General features: G+C 37.7%; 1 protein-coding gene across 1 annotated transcript in view; it reads left to right on the plus strand.

The window, feature by feature from the left end:
* Nucleotides 1–11,505: 11,505 nt before the first annotated feature.
* LOC308662712 (ubiquitin-like-conjugating enzyme ATG10) overlaps nt 11,506–18,177 on the plus strand; it is a gene marked incomplete at its 3' end in the record, with an annotated part of 121,536 nt that continues 114,864 nt past the window's right edge. Inside the window, exons 1-2 of the mRNA XM_081318854.1 lie at nt 11,506–11,798; nt 17,892–18,014. Of these exons, the coding sequence (XP_081174980.1) occupies nt 17,892–18,014 (123 nt within the window). The 5' untranslated portion in view covers nt 11,506–11,798. The remainder of the gene's footprint in view (nt 11,799–17,891; nt 18,015–18,177) is intronic.

Consider the following 18,177-nt stretch of genomic DNA (forward strand, 5'->3'; position numbering starts at 1 on the left):
TCTTCATCTGCAACCCATTTGGAATTCACATATATTAAATTACTAAAGCGTATGCTAGTAATTTGGTTCATAAGTGGAGTTTTATTAGAAAGAAGCCAGGAATAAAGCATGAGACACTCCACCTGCTGCAAATCACGGCTTGAACTATCTTGCTTTGCATGTAATGAGTCTATCTCATATATTAGTTTCCCCTTTTAAGTTGCATTACTGAAATAAATGAACTTTTGCACGATATTATAATTTTTCGAGTTTCACCTGTAATGTCTGTGACTAAGTAGGCTTCTGAAAATGCCTTAAAGGTCTATAACTTTACTGCCCTAGAGCAGGGGTTACCAACTCTTAGGCCGCAGTCCAGTTCTTTCTGTAGGGAACTGGGCCACGCAAACGGCGGGTGAGTGCACAAGTGTGCAAAGCTGCATTTGTGCAAATGGCGCACAAAACCATCTCCTCTCTCTCCCCCTGCTGCTGGTCTGCAGAATGGAAAGGGGACTGTTGCCCTAGAGGACACCTGAAAATTAATTATTCAAAGCAAAAATATTATCTCTAGAAATGCTTTAAGGCTCTACCATGATGGACAATTAATGGTGAGCCCACCAAACAGGCAAAATTCTTTAAATATGTAATGTAAATATCTAGGTCCCATAGCAAATTTTTCAGAAATTTTAATTGAATTGTTTCTAAATAAGGAAACTCCTTATAAATATTCAAGTGAGCATCATATAACATCAAACCCAAAACTTTGGCTTTAAATAGCTTAACAGCTACAGGAAGATAATTGATGCCAAATTAATCTGCAAATTTAGTGATTACAAAGGATACTTTTTGGGCTTCTACTAAAAGCTCCTTTATACAAGAGGTCTGTCTGTAGATATTTCTATAACATCTTATATGTTCCAAATAGAAGACTATTTACTTTGTTCTGAATTGGGGCCCTACCTATCAGGACAACAATTGGCATATTTATAAGTCTCCCATTTGAAGCCATTCTGTTCAGACCTGGAGGTAGAATCTGTCTCACTTTTATTTATTTATTTATTTATTTATTTATTTATTTATTTATTTATTTATTTATTTATTTATTTATTTATGACAAAAAGGGAAAAGACACACAAATATAATTATGATATAACATATTCAGGAAGGAAAAAAGACCGTATTCCATGCTGGTTGCGGAATTCTGGGAGTTAAAATTCACAAGTTTTACAGTTGTCAAGTTTGGAGAACCCTTATTTAAAACAAATTTTATTCAAATATGTATATATTTTTAATACACTTGGATAACTATCATGCTTTTCTAACCTCCATACAAAGTCTACATCTATGGACAATCCACTCAAATGTGGCAAGTGCAATCAGGTCTTCAACCACCGAGTGAAAGCAGCTATACATTGACCTTTCTAATGATGCAATAGCAGTCTTTTGGCCATAGTAAGGATAGGGAGAATCCATTTACATTGTCTGCTTGTCAGATTCCATGCTCTTAGTTATGTAGTTCAAGAGTATAATATCCTCTGAATATGTTATCTGAATATGTTATTTAAATATATATTTAAACAACCTACTATTTTCTCCTAAAATTTAGCAACTGTAGGACATTGTAAAACATGTTTTAGAACGTATCATGTTTATTAAATATCCAACAAAATGCTATTTTTAAAAGTTCTTTTCTATAAAACATAATGGAATCCAATAAATTCTAAATATTTTTGTGGTATAAGTCATAATATGAGGCCCATTGACACTATTGCTATAGATGTTAAGACTTTCTCATTGTCTAGGCAACATAAAAGGTAAAGGTAAAGGTTCCCCCGCACATGTGTGCTAGTTGTTTCCAACTCTAGGGGCCGGTGCTCATCTCCATTTCAAAGCCGAAGAGCCAGTGTTTGTCTGAGGACGTCTCCGTGGTCATGTGGCCGGCATGACTAGATGCCAAAGGCGCATGGAACACTGTTACCTTCCCACCGTAGTGGTCCCTATTTTTCTACGTGCATTTTTATGTGCTTTTGAACTGCTAGGTTGGCAGAAGCTGGGACGAGTAACAGGCGCTCATTCTGTTACGCAGCACTCGGGATTCGACCTGCCAAACTGCCGACCATCTGATCAACAAGCTCAGCGTCCTAACCCACTGAGCCACCACATTGCTTCTAGGCAACATAGTAATCTCTAATTCTTTATTCCACTCATTTGCTAGCATCACATATTAAACTGGTTTATTGATAATAAATATTTCTATCTGCCATTGGTTTACATATTTACAAATGAAAGAAACATTTAAATTAGACAAAAAGAACCATGGGTTTAACTTTGTTAAAAATGAATTGGAAATCCTATTGTGTGGCAGTGATGAACATATTATTGCTAAAGTCTATAAAATGTCATTGAATTTAAATGTGGAAAATGAACAAGTAAAGCATTGTATGATTCAGTGGGCAAGGAACTGTAATGCTTGAACAATGGGAGAATATGTGGAATAAAGGCTTAAAAATTGCATTAAACTATAACTTAAAAGAATTTTTTTATAAAATGATGTACTGTTGGTATTTAACTCCAGATAAGCTGTTAAGAATGTGTAAAGGTTTTTCAAGTGAATGTTAGAAATGTAAATGTAAAGAAGGGACTTTTTATCATTTATGGTGGAGTGTGACAAAGCAAAGAAATATTGGAGTAGGATTCATATCTTAATACAGAAAATTCTTAAAGTGAATATAGAAAGAAAACCAGAGACTTTTCTCTTGGGATTAATGAACAAAGACTTGGGAACAAAAATTGGAAATTTGAGGTTATATATGTTGGCAGCAAGACTACTTTACGCACAGAAATGGAAGGTCACCTTGATCCCCACAATGGATGAATGGCTGCAAAAACTGATGCAGTTAGCAGAGATGGCTAAACCGACTGCTCTGATTAAAGAAAAAAATACAAATACTTTTATTTCTAAATGGAAATCGCTTCTGGACATTGTGCTTGAGGTGGAAAAAAATTGAAACTTTAATTTTGGGGTTTATTGATTAGATAGATTTGTTGTTATCGAAAGGGCTAGTTTATACTATTATGTAAAAATAAAAAGTTGAGGTTTAATGTTAATGTTTTATTCTACTGCACCAAAGGGAATCAGAAATCAATGCCTTTTTTCTTTCCTCCACTTTTCTCTTCCTTTTTCCCTTCCCTAACTTCCCTATTACATACTTTCATATTTTCTTTGTATGCTATATTACAAATCAATAAAAATTAAAAATTAAAAAACCCAAATATTTCTAAAAGTTAATAGTAGGTTTTTTTTTAGTTTTAAAGCATTTAACAAGTTGTTCTAGTATCTCAGGCGTGTCAGAAGCTGAAAATGCTGCTGGTGCAAACAATATTATTAACAAATGTTATAGCTGTAAAATATTGCAGTGTGATACATGATATTTATCTCTTAATACAGATTTGTTAAAAATTCATCTTCACCATCAGTTGGTCCAAAGTCAGAAGTTCTCCTTCCATCCATTTTTTTCCAAATTGCCATCTTCCCCCCCCCCAATTTTTAAAGTTGAGTTTTCCCATAAAGTCAATTTGGCATGGGAAAAGGGTAAAATCTATATTCCAAAGTTGCCCAAATTCAAAAATTAATACTAATTGTTCTTCTAATATTTAATTAGACAATAGGTAAGCATTGAGATAGACAGTAGCTCCACATTCGTATGTGCTATTAAAATGTCCATTGTACACCCAATAGTGATCAAGTTTAATCAGGGCTTTTTTTTTGTCATAGAACACTCAGAACGGAGTTCCAGCACCTTTTTTGGATGGAACCTTGTAGGGTAGGCAAGGCGGGTTGTATGACATGTGTGAGTTCCGGCACCTTTTTCTTTTACAAAAAAAGCACTGAGTTTAATACTTTCAACTGTTATAACTAATCACTGTTGTGAACTGGAGGCTGTTACCCTTTTCCTCTTCACTACTCTACAGAAATTCCTAAGAAGGCTTGCTCCAAATGAACCCCATATACAAAGTCTGGCCAGCCACAAGAGTTAGATTACTGATTATTTTCAACAAGGCCATAGTGCTCATGGCTATGATTGTTTGAGCCATCTCCAATGTCAGGTATTACCAAATCCACACTTCCCTATACAGAAAATATTGAGACTCTAAAAAGACTGCAGAGAAGGGCACTATTTTTTTTGTAAGATAGTGGATGGATGTTCTGAACAATTTTGATGAAGCCATTTTTTATTTTATAGTGTTGTACATGAAGATGTGAAATGGCAGGAGATACTTAACTCCTGCTTATAATAGATTTTAATATTAATAGTTGTAAGAAAAAATAAAGCTGTTGGGACAATAACCAAGACAAGCTTATAAAATACGTTGTTCATTCAAAGTTTCAATTCTTTGGGTGTTGTTTCTGTTAAAACCTTATTCATGTGTTTAAATATATAATGAATGAACTGCAGAACAATTACATTTCCCATTATCCATTTACTTGTCTTTTTCCATCATTCTGTTATTGTTCTCTCAATATATGATGAGTACATAATTAACTGAATGTTTCTAAAAATAATAAAAAGAAACAAACTATAAACATACAAGGCAAAAAACAATGTTTCACTTCTCAGCCATTCTGCAGTTCATATAAATAGTTTTGTATCTTCAAATGTGTTCTAAACACAGCTATTGGAGATTAAACCCAATTAAGCACAGTAACATTTGCACATGAAAAAATATTCATAACACTATACTATGATTTATTTATACATTATCATTGATACTGATGTTTAATCTATACCAAAGTTTTAAAAAAATAAAATAATTTGTAATAAAAATTGTTATTTTTTGATTTATAGAACAAAATAATCTGTTCCTTAAGAACATATTATGATAAAATAATAAAAACCATGCTCTAGCTAGAGTGAAGGATTTCAGAAATGAAATATTATGTTCACCAATGACAATACTTTATAAAACAAACAAACAAGGGCTTAGCATCTAGTAAAGTCATTTACTTTACTAGATGTGCTAACTGCTGTCACACTCACCAAAATTAGAAATAGCACATTTGGAAAACTTCACACATGATAGCACAACATCATTAGCAAATGCAGCTATAGAATGTAAAAACAACTACATACTGACATATGTACATTGGATGAAAGACACTTCAGAATGTTGTAGCAAATTGATTATTTAGCTAAACCTACCATATAATTCCAGATGAGTAGCCATTTCAATCTGTAGCAGCAACTATATAAAAACTACTCTGGCATCTCTAGTCACTAACGGGTTTATGTTGCATGAACATTTGTGCTTCGCTGCATTCCTATTCATGAACAGAGAGTATAATGTATTTGGGAGGGATGATAGCTTAGTGCTAGAGTGTACATCTCGTATTCAAAAGATTTCAGAATTAACTCCTTGCATGTCTAGGTAAAAAGAAATCACAGATAAAAACAATGAAAAATCTTTAGAGACCAAAGACATCTGCTGCTTGTCTAAGTAGTCCTGGTTCACTGAATCAGTATAAAATTGTTTTATTTATTATGAATGTTATGGTTTGGATATTTCAAAGTACAAATGGCATTTCTGACTAACTGATCTATGCATAACAATGCACTAACTCATTTTCATGGGCATGCACATGAAAATACTACAAAATAGTTTGTACAACCCATGTTGCATCTCTTTGTTTCAACCTCTATCAGTGTCTCTGTTAAACTTTGAGGAGAAAATAATTATAGTCAGGAAAGGAATAGTATTTTCTATGTGCATATCCCACTAAGTCATGATATGTCAATGACATAATAGCCAGGATTACATATAATGCTATGCAATAAATATGGTTTACAAATTAGAATCAGAAAGCTCATCCATTGTTCCAAGCCCAAACTAAATGAACTACATTACTACTGGTTTCGTATTATGAATTCATATTATATTATATTAAGGTTTATGGTAAAATATTTTCCCAATAAGCTACAATTTGCTTAAACCAACATAAGCAAAACCTAAATAAACTGTAATATTGGTTTATGTGATAAGTGAATCCCAACTATGGACTAAAACTGTGTGTAAACACACAGACATCAGTCCATATAATACTGCTGTCTAAAATTATTATCCTAAATCACCACTGTTAATATGAGATTTTGTAGAATATAGGACAGAATATTAAAAATAAAGAGCATTCCAAGCATGCAAAAAGACATAATGTTTTGTAATTTTCCCACGGCAAAGTCCCCTTTGAATTAAGCACCTCTTGAACACTTTGTAGATATATCAATGCATTTTTCTTCCATTACTAGTACTATTTTACCACTGTTTTATCCAGGCAATTCACTTCTGAGTTATCAATCTAGTCACCAGCAGCTTATAGGCATAACAAGGCACATAAAGCAAATACTGGACCTCAAGCTAATGCAAAATCTGTACTCAATGCTGGAGGTTGTGTGTGCCTAGATGGGGCGGAAGAGACTTAGGCTCAATCCAGGCCAGACTGAAGCTATGTTATAGTTTGGCCCTTCTGGTTTTAGGGAGCTTTCATCTGTAGTAGCCCTTAATGGAATTGCAGTACCACATGTAAGACTGTTGTACACTCTGGGGGTCCTCTTGGATTCTTAGTTCCTGTTCAAAGAGTAAGGGGGAGCTATGGCCAAGGGGGCATTCATTCAGGTTCAACTTGTGTGCCTCTTGTGCCCATTTCCGAACTAGAGGGTCTTTAGCAGTCATTCAGACTTGGATCACCTTTCATTGAATTACTTTAATACATTCTGTAAGAGATTGCCTTTGAAGAGGAAGCTATAGAATGCAGCAGCATGGTCAGTATATTGCAATATGGACACATGCCCCTGCAGTTTTGTGAGTGCCCTGTTGCCAGCTGGCTTCCAGGTGCAAATAATAATAATAATAATAATAATAATAATAATAATAATAATAATAATAATAATAATAATAATAATAATGAGGAGGAGGAGGAGGAGGAGGAGGAGGAGGAGGAGTTGGAAGGGATCTTGGAGGTCATCTAGTCCAACCCCCTGCTCAGGCAGGAAACCCTATACCATTTCAGGCAAAAACTTCCAGTGTTGGAGCATTCACCACTTCTGGAGGCAGGTTGTTCCACTGGTTAATTGCTCTGTCAGGAAGTTTCTCCTTAGTTCTAGGTTGCTTCTCTTCTTGACTAGTTTCCATCCGTTGCTTCTTGTCCTGCTTTCAGGTGCTTTGGAGAATAGCTTGACTCCCTCTTCTTTGTGGCAGCCCGAGATATTGGAACACTGCTATCATGTCACCCCTCACTCTTCTCTTCGTTAAACTACACATACCCAATTCCAACAACCGTTCCCTATATGTTTTAGCCTCCAGTCCCCCAATCATCTTTGTTGCTCTTCTCTGTACCCTTTCTAGAGTGCTGATTATCACCTATAGAGTTCCTGCATGGTGCAAAGCCTATTTACTTGAACTGCCTGTTTCCACATTTTGTCTGGCCATGTCAACTGGAGTGGGCATATCCTAGATCCCTTATATTAAGTAGTCATACACAAACACACACTGGTCAGGTGTATTCTTTTTCTTCTTGACAGACTCTGTTTTCTTTGAATTTTTATCTGTAGGCTGCCCTGAGTTGCTGCAGAATTAGATGACCTCAAACTTTAAATAATAAAATAAAAAATGAGAATACAGAAAAAAACTGCTTCCATGGATCCCTTGTAACAGGACATTTTTGTGTAACGAGAGTAGTGATTGACAGATCTTTGCTTAAGCTGTGGGGACATGTGATCTGATTGTAGAATCTAAAATTCATGCACATTTTTAAGTGTTTTAATTCTACCTTTACCTAAACACATCTAATTTTGGATGAGTCAGAGCAATGAACTACAAAGATCTGGCAGTGTTCCAACCATCAGAGTTTTATTTCATTTCATCACAACAGCAGTTAGCAAATGCTGCAGGAAATTCAGATTAACTCAGCCATGTTGCCACAGTGCTTTCAATACTAACTTTTTGAATTCTTGGTGGCAGCCTTTGTTCAACATTATCTGAAGGATAATAGGATTAACCTAATAGCCTTGTTTTGCCCAACACACTGAACCATAAGTTGACCATATTGCTTTGATCCATCCTGGAGTATTTAAGCCGGGTTACTTTGCAGTTGCTAGATTTGCTCACAAGGCATACTTGGTAAGCAATCAAATTTTAGTCTAGGAACTCCTAATTAGATGGTAACCTGACAGTCAGTGCACCCTATTAAGTTGAAGAAAACATGGAGGTTAACTTACCCTTGAGAATCATGCAGACACTAGGAGAGAAGTCTGAATTATTGTACTGCAGAAATTAGGAGGGGCAAGCCATATTACAGCTCTTCCAACATACATAACAGAAATTTCTCTTTCTAAAGGTGGAACTGGGACCAACCAACTTGAAACTCTACAATAAATGAATTATTCACCGTCTCTCCACTTTATCCAGGAGATAGGCAGGTGTCTGGCTGCACGCATGCACTTCCAAAGATAGGAAAGATAGGAAAGCCCAGTAAGGCTTCTGCACTTGCTTGACTCTTTCTTCCCTTCCCTTCCCAGCTGAGCTCCTTCCATAGAGAAAAAGAATAAACTGCACTTCGCCTTGGCAGGAAGCTAAGAAGGTTGAGAGGAAGGGAGAAAAGAACCTAGGGAAGAAAAAAAGGGTGCGGTAGTCTCAAGATTGGAAAGGCAAGTGGGCAGACAGACAGGCAGATGTGGAAACTTGTCTCTCCCTTCACCCAAAGCCCACTCTTCTTCTCCTTCAACTAGGTCAGAATGTTGTTGGAGCCATTTGCAAAAATCCTATCTTGGCCTGCTGCCTGCATTAAAGGTTGCTCTATGATTGCACTGACATGTCAATTGGCATGTCCCCAATCAGACTGATGTTCTGCCTCTCCAAGCCTTACTTTTTCTGCCCCTTTCCCTATTCTCTCCCCCCCCCAAAAAATTGATACACCTGAAGATGCACTGCACATTCACAGTTCAGCCACATTTTGGGGTCTGAACCAGGAAGTGACGGCCTCAACCTTTGTGGGGTCGGTTGATATCCCTTCTGTGGAGACATGACCAAGGTATAACAGATGATTGCTAAAATTGGCATTTCTCTAGGGACAGCTTCAACTTTTCTTCTGAGCCTAGTCAGAATCTTCTCCAGGTGCTCATGTTTTTCAAGAATCTCTCCAAAGACAATATCATCTAAGTACACTAACACCTCTATCAAATTCATGTCTCCCACCGTCCACTCTATAAGTCACTGAAAAGTCACAGAGGCCTCTGATAACCTTTGAGGCCTCCAAATGAATTCATTGAACCCCAAGGAGAAGATGAAAGCAGTTTTCTCTTTATCATGTAGATGCATGGGAATCTGGTGGTAGCCACTTCTCAGGTCCAGCACACTAAACTACTTTGCCCCTGATAAGCAGTATAGGACATCTTTGACCCAGGGTGGGGGGGGGACAGTGTACTGATCAGGAATGGTTCTCCAATTGAGGGTACGGTAATCTATGCACTTTCTCAGGGACCCATTCTTCTTCCAGGCTACTATAGGAGAGGTTTAGGAACTTTGAAATTCTCAGATGATCCCGGTCCTCTTCAACTCTGTTAGATGCAGGTCTGAAGTCTAAGTCACCAAGTCAGGGAATCTACTGAGACCTCTTTTGGAAAGGTTTATCTTCCTATAGACGACTTTGATATTGAGAGCTTCTAGAGCACCCCATGTCAAATTCATCTTTTGAAAACAGATGTCGTCACCTCCAAAGTTGTCTCTAGTTCTATCCTGCCACTCTGGGGCCAGCTGTGTGTTCTTCAGGTAGAATCTATCTGTTGAAACCTCACTTCAGGCTTTTCCCCTGTATCAGGGAGTACAACAGGGATGGCTGGGCTCACTTGTCCAAACAACATTTGGTCCTTCAACCTCACAGGGAAGTTGGTAACATTCTGGACTCCGACCAAGATTTGCCCTCTATCCTGCCACAAGGCCTTTGTGGAGACCCCCTGGGATTACTTCCAATCCAATGTTCTGTCTTCTGGGATCAGATTCAAGGATGAGGTTTCTTCCAGTTCAATCTGGCAGAGGCCCACAGACATGCCACCTCCCCTTGTTGTAGTATTCTGCTCACCCAGTCTACTGACTACAGCCATCCCATACCTTCCCCAGGAGCCTGTTGTTCTTGCACCAGATATCAGTATACTATCTGCACTGGAGGTTGAATGTCCCCCATCACCCTGTCTAGGAAAATCGGTGTGAGGTGTCTGACCCACCAACTGTTCAGGGATCTCAGCGGTGAGAGACATAGCATCTGGTCTGACAGTTCATGTTTGAGTACTCCTGCAAGTCTCCAAAGATTGTTGCCAGGGCTTTTGTGCTTTGTCCTCAGCAGGCCCTTGCATATGTGAGCCCCTCGCTAAGGGAGATGTCCCATCACTCCTGTCACTGAGGGCCCTTTGTAGTTTCCTGACTGGGCCGGACTTTGTGGTTTGTGCAGTTTTATACAAGTATGCCTGTAGTGCCCTACACCCCCACAGCTTTAATAGATCACCTGCCTCACTGGCTTCTCAGCTGAAGTGGAAGAGCCCATCCTCCCACTGATCAGCTCAGCCAGGCCTCCATTTAAGGGCAAACCACCCACTGCCATCCACGAGGCCGTCATCTCTGTTAGGTGAGATATTTTGGCTTCCATAGCGGTAAGCTGGGCATTGTCACCTCCAATTTTTCTCACTCCCGCACATGGGGACCATTCTGGTGGCAAATTGGCTGTGGCCTCTTTGACTTCCTCCAACACTTCTGTTGCCCTAATTCTCTTTATGAGCTCATGATACCGCCAGGTGTTCCGCGCATCCAGAGTTTTTAGCCGATTCCAGACTGGGTCTGAGAATAAAGCATCCTGAGAAAGCTGCTTCATCCTGGTCCATTCCACTTCACTGGTTCAATCCCTTCTTCCACAATCTTCCACAGCAACATGCCTTCTGCAGTGGGATCCCCTCTGCTTTTTTGGGATGGTGGTCAGTCCCCTCCCAGCAGGCAGGTCACACGGTGGAGTGGTAGTCAGTCCCTTCCCAGTGCGTGGATCAGCGGTGGGGTGGTGTTCAGACAGCTGGTCAGCCCTTCTTCCTCTCTCTCTCTCTCTCTGCTTGCTGGTCTCTACTTCTACAGTCTCTGTTCCTTCCTTGATTCCTCTGCTTGCCTCCTTTCCCCTTCCTCCTTTCTCTACCCCACAGAAGCCTCCTTTATTCCTATAGCCCTCTCTCTTTTTCTCTTGCCCCACAGAAGCCTCCCTTATTGCTATCACCCTCCCTCTCTCTCTCTCTCTCCCTCCCTCCCTCCCTCAGGCTTTCTCCACAGAAGCCTCCCTTATTCCTATTGCCATCTCTCTCTCTCTCTCTCTCTCTCTCTATCCCTCGCTTTACTTTCTCTTTCCCGCCAAAAGCTCTCCTTTTACAAACCCCTTCTCCTACTCTCCCCGCCTCTTCCTCTTTTCTTCCGGGCGCGCCGCCTTCTGGGGCTCTGGTAGAGCTCCACTCTCGGTCGCTGCCCTAGTCTAAACCATCCGCAAGCCATCTGACCGTTGCAGGCAGCGCCGATCAGGTGGAGCCGCAAGAGCTGATCCCTGGGCCTCAGTACAGCTCAGGCAGCGCCCCAGCTTCAGCTGACTACCCCCCCCCCCCCAAGGCCTGTGTGCTGCTGCCGGCGACAGCGGAGACCGACGGAGTTCCGGATCCGCGCGTGGAGTAGGCACAGCTCCAGCTGGTGATCCCAGTCAGCGCCGATCAGCTGGAGCTGCGCTGGCTGATCCGCTTCAGCTCATCTCTCCGGTACAGATATATTTTGACCTCAACTCTTAAAATTCCCAACAGCTAGTGAGTACCAGGTATTACGGAAAGTGAAACCCAACAAATCTAGAAGACAGATTGAGAAAGATTACTGTGGAGGTAGTAGAAATCAACATCTGGTATATCCTGTACTGTATACCCTTTATGGGCGGGAATAGGCTAGCTAGAATTTATAATATTGTACTAACTGCAGAAACCTAAATATTTATTATTAACCTTGTGCCCATAAACACTATGGAATGTATGACATTTTGCTTAAATAAGTTTCATATACTTTAATTATTCAAGGGTAACTCCTAATGCCTCTTGGTTCCAACAAAGGAAAGAGAGTGTTTTAATGCTGGTGTCATGTTTCTAGACTTGTAATCCAGTGATGGTTTACCTATCCCCATTACTGTAAATGTGTAACTGGAGATACACATATTATAAATTTAATTTTTTGCATAAGTTTATTTTGTGCTGTTTTATTGATTGAATACTGCATTGCTCATTGCCACTGCCTTTTTAATGTTTCTAATATTTCATTGTTGATATCTATTTATATAAGAGGACTTAATGAAGACTTGATCTTAAAAAGCAATCTTAAATATTTTAATTAATTGAATCAATACAATGGGAACAATTGAATATTCTAATAATAATAGGTGCCTGGGTGCAATCCCAAAACATCTGGAGCATCACCTGAAAACCAGCAGTGATAAAATCACCATGACTTAATTGTAAAAGACAGCTTTACTTGGAACAGCTTACCTCCTATTATACGTTTAATAACATCAAACAATACCTGCCTATCCCAGGTCCTTGGGAAGGATTCAATAGGTGGATAAAAATGCCAAATGCAGTCTAAACATCTGGCTGACTACAACAAACCATAATATTAATATAAGCATGGCCTGACATGAAGAAAAACCAAGAACCCTTGCTGAAGACAGTCAAGGAAAGCTCTTGAAATCAGTAAAGGTGAAAAGAAAAGAAATGAAACCAATTTAATTGGAAGAACAAGACAATGTATGGTCAATATTTGAAGGTTTAGGAGGAAAAGCTGATAAAAACCCATATGGAATTATATAAAATTTGAGTATTAAATAAAATAACTGAAAGCTTTATTTTGGTGGCTCAACAACAAGCTTTGCCAATTAGTTGTATGAAGATGAAAATTCAACATGTAACAAACAACAGCAAATGTCACCTTTGCAGTAAAAAGGATAAAATAATTGATCAGTGGCTGCAGCAAAATTTCACAAACTGACTGAAAGCATTGTCATGACTAAGTTGCCAGAATTATTCACTGGAAGCTTTGCCAGAGGGTTGGAATTGGATGTGGTAAAAACTATTGGGAACTTCAAGTTAAGAAAGTTTTTTAAAATTAGACAGTTAAGGTCTAATGGGACTTTAAGATCCAAAAAGAGATGCATTTTGTTCATAACATGTCTCATATAACAGACTGAAAAGAAATGAATCTGATTTATTGATGTTTCTATTCTGGGTGATACTAAGATTGAGGAAAAACAATTGGAAAAAATTATCAAATATTAGGACTTGGGGACTGAAGTTGAATACAACAAATCCATTGTTATGCCATGCTTGGCACCCTAAAAGATTTCCTTGATATTTGGAAATTCTGAATTTATCAAACCTGAACATCATAATGTGAAACCCCCCCCCACTGTGCTTAGAACTGCCTATATTCTTTTTTTTTATTGAAAAGTTTTACAGTACATTTTATCTTTAACAATCCTCCCCTCCCCCCACCCCTACCTAACCCTCCCTGTCCCTCCCCCCCATTTCCCCCTCCCCCCCGACTTCCCAGAGCTAAGTACAAGGTATAAAAACAAAGAACAATCATAAACATCCATATGCTAACAACAATAAACTATTAATTCTATCGCCCTCTAGCTCATATAAAATGACTACAAGCAATATTAATATTACATATAAAAAGAAAAAGAAAAGAAAAAAGAAAGGAAGACTTATTCAAATGCTAAATGAAACTTTTTAGTCCCATATTTGTTCTGGATATAATCAATCCATTTTTTCCACTCCCTAATATAACGTTCTTGCGAATGATCTTTCAAGTAAGCCGAGATCTTTGCCATTTCCGCCAGGTCAGAAACCTTTAGAGTCCATTCTTCTATAGTCGGCAATTCCTCCTTCTTCCAATATTGACCTATTAAAAGTCTTGCTGCTGTAATTAAATTCAACATCAACTTAGTGTCCACAACAGTAGCATCTGTAATTATGCCCAACAAAAACAATTGCGGACAAAACTTTATCCTTTGCTTGAAGATCTTCTGCATATTCCACCAAATTTTTATCCAAAAAGCCTTAACCTTTTTGCAGGTCCACCATATATGAAAATATGTTGCATCTTCGCCACCACACCTCCAACATTTTGGCTGATAGTTCGGATACATACTTGCAAGCTTTTTAGGATCTAAATGCCATCTATAAAACATTTTATAAAAATTCTCTCTTAGATTTTGGGCTTGTGTAAATTTTACGTTCCTCACCCATATCTTTTCCCACGTGTCCATTGTAATAACTTCTTGGATATTCTGGGCCCATTTTATCATACAATCTTTAACAAGTTCTGTTTCTGAGTCAATTTCTATCAATGCAAGATATATCCGTTTAATATGTGCTGGACCCTGATTTCTAATTTGCTTTATCAGATTTTCATCAGTCATTGCAAAACCAATTTTCTGATCTTCTTTCCACCTGGCCCGTAACTGAGTATATTGAAACCAAGTTTGAACAATCTTCTCATCTCGCAAGAGGTTGTACGGCTTTAAACACCAGACATTTCTTTCCAAGCTTAAAATCTCCTTATACGTAGTCACATCATGTTTGAAGCCAACATTTATGTTTTCTATTGCGTGTTTTGGAATTGCCCACAACGGCATCTTATAATCTAGCTTATGTCTGTACTTCTTCCAAACTCTCAACAATGCCTGTCTTAAAATATGCACTTTAAACACATTATCTACCTTCTTATCATACAACAAATACGCATGCCAGCCAAATAACAAGTCATGGCCCTCAAGATTTAATAATCTCTCTTGTGTCAAATTAATCCAATCACTTATTCCTGATAACGCAGCAGCTTCATAATATAATTTAAGATTAGGCATTTTAAGACCACCTCTTTCACGAGTATCCTGCATAATCTTAAGTTTAACTCGTGGCCTTTTCCCTGCCCAAACAAATTTATTGATACCCCGTTGCCATTCTTCCAAATTAGAATCTTTTTTAAGGACCGGTATCATTTGAAATAAAAATAAAAATTTAGGCAGGACATTCATTTTCACTGCTGCAATTCTTCCCAGCAAAGACAATTGCAATTTTTCCCAGCTCTCCAATTCTTTTTGAATTTTTCCCCATAACTTTTCATAGTTATTTTTATATAACTTTGTATTAGAGGGTGACAAATACACCCCCAAATATTTGACCCTTTTAACAATCTCAAATCCAGTTAATCCTTCTAAAAGGGCCTTTTGCGATGCTGTCATATTTTTGGCCAAAATTTTGGTTTTTTGTGCGTTAACCTTAAATCCAGAAACCTTCCCATATTGCATTATTATCTCCATCAGGTCCACAACAGAGTTTTCTGGCTGAGTCACCGTAACAACCAGGTCGTCTGCAAACACCCTCAGTCTATAATCCTGATCTCTAATTTGAATACCCTTAATTTTTTCCGAGTTCCGTATTTTTATCAATAATACCTCCAATGTTAAAACAAATAATAAAGGTGATAATGGACACCCTTGTCTTGTGCCCTTCTCAATATTGCATACTTCAGTCAAACTATTGTTAACTATTATTCGGGCAGTTTGTTTTTGATATAATGCCCTAATTGGTTGCAAAAATTTATCATTGCCAATTCAATTGATCAAAAGCTTTTTCAGTATCTAAAAAGATTAGCGCCGCAGGGATCTGGTTGTTCCTTTCCAAAAACTCCACCACATCAACTATGTGCCTCACATTATTTTTCATTTGTCTACCACTTATAAACCCAGTTTGATCCCCATGAATCACCTGTTGCAGAACCCTCATCAATCTGTTAGCTAACACCTTGGCAAATATCTTGTAATCTGTATTTAAAAGTGATATCGGTCTATAGTTTTTTACTTGAGTAGCATCTTGATCTTCCTTCGGAATCAAAAAAATAAAAGCAGTTCTCCAAGACGGAGGCACCTTTCCCCCCCTCTGAATTGTCTGGAACAGTTCCTTTAACGGCTTTATCAGCTCCAATTGTAAATTTTTGTAGTAAGCCGCAGTCAAGCCATCCGTGCCTGGCGCTTTATCCACCTTCAGTTCCTTAATTGCTATAAGAATTTCTTCTTCTGTTATCAATTGATTAATCTCCTCCTTTTGTGCTTGCGTAAGAACTGGGATGCTAGCATTCTTCAAATATACATCAATATCTTTTTCATTAATCTTCTCCTTAGCATATAATTTAGAATAAAAATTCACAAAGGCTTCCTTAATAAGATCCTATTGAAACACAACCTTTCCCTTATATTCAATTTTATCTATATTAGAAGCCCTTTGCTTTTTCCTTAACCTGTAAGCTAGCCATCTACCTGGCTTATTAGCATTGCAAAAAGTATTATGCCTAGCAAACCGTAAATTGGTTGCCACTTGATCAGCCATCAACTTATCAAATTGTCCTCTAAATAGGTTAATAACCTCCTTAATCTTCACATCCAATGGGTTCAAAATTAGGGCCTTTTCTTTTTCCCTAATTTCATTCTCCAGTTCTTTCCGTCTAACTTCCAAGGTACGTCTGTATTTATTATTCATATATATCAACACCCCTCTCATGTAGGCCAGAACTGCCTATATTCTTAGGCACTACTTAATAATAATTAGTTCCTTGGCTAGGTTTCCAGCAGTCTTAGACTGTGAATCTAGTTTTAGATTACTCACACATATATACCCCATTAGGCATTTAGCTATCTTTTGCCACAGTTTTCAGTCTGATGCAGGCAACAAAAAGACTGTTTATAACTGATCATAAATAACTGTGGTGAATTACAAGTTCAGCAGACTGCAGAATGCAGCCAGTTTTGAAAATGTAGCATAAAAAAGATAGTTTTGCAACATAAACTACAGACTAAAATTTAATTCTTATTTTTGATGCGAATATTTTGTACTGTTTTTAACCTGATGCTAGTTGCCCAAGTTGAACCTGCTTTTCTTGATTGATTGATTATATAAATGAATAAATATAACTTCAAACTCAGAATGTTTATTTATTAAAATGTGATATATTTTATAAGAACTAAATAACTAATAAAATTAATTCTTAATTTTTCAAAGATTTTAGCACATGGAAATGGAGTTGTTTATAAGTTTCCTAGTTGATCTGATGTAACTGTTGTATATGCTTATTTGCTAAAAACAAGCTTCCTTTTAGGTGTCTGAGAATTATACCATCTGTTCTCCAGCAATGCTAACTACTGCTTTGTTTCTGTAGATAATGCTGAGAGACCTAGTAATTATTGATAAAGTCCAAACCCTGGAGTATGGAATTCCTAGTTCACAATAATCTGGGATGATGACAATATTTGTTAATCAATAATTCTCATAAAAATAAGATAGTTGGGGTTTTGCTGTCAGGTTCACTCTAATCTATAGACACTCTATTCCTTAAGCTCCCTTGCTTATTCAATCTGTTTTCATTTTGGTAAAGCAAATTGTTAAGCTAAATGCTTTCCATGTTGGAGTGCTAGGAAAAATACACATTTTATTGCACTACTGATTTTTTTCTGACATTTTTTTGATTGGTAAGAAAGTAGTAACCAATGTTTAAATAGCACAAAAACTAAAAATGGAAATGTTTGTTCTTTTGGAATAGTTTCCAGACTCATGCACATAAATGTATTACTTCAAAAGTGTTTCCTAACTTGGTACCCTTCAGATGCCCTTCTGTAGCAAACTGATTAGGCATGAGTCCAATCCCTACTGTATGTTGAATTTTCCATTTTTCTCTCTTTCCTTTCCTTTGGGAGATAGGTAATATGTTAAGAGTTCACAGTTTCTGCCAATGCTAACACTTCCATTTCTTGACAGATGTCACTTAACTTGGTTGATGCAGATTTCTTTTTGGAAGAGAATAAATTCAAGCAATATTGTACAGAATTTCTCCAATATTCACAAAGCATTGGGGATGATTGGCAATGGAGAAGCATAAAGGTATGGGCAAACTTCAAAGTCTTAAGCCATCTCTAATAAAGACCTCCTGAGAGTAGTTGTTACCAAGTCATGGTTTATTGTACTTTGATATTTATACTAAGATAAAATATTCAAATTTATGTAATTTGATTTCTGAAAGCTCTTCTTCCAAGAACTATAAACA

This window comes from Vipera berus, assembly GCF_964194415.1.
Source record: "Vipera berus genome assembly, chromosome: 2".
NCBI lineage: Eukaryota > Metazoa > Chordata > Lepidosauria > Squamata > Viperidae > Vipera > Vipera berus.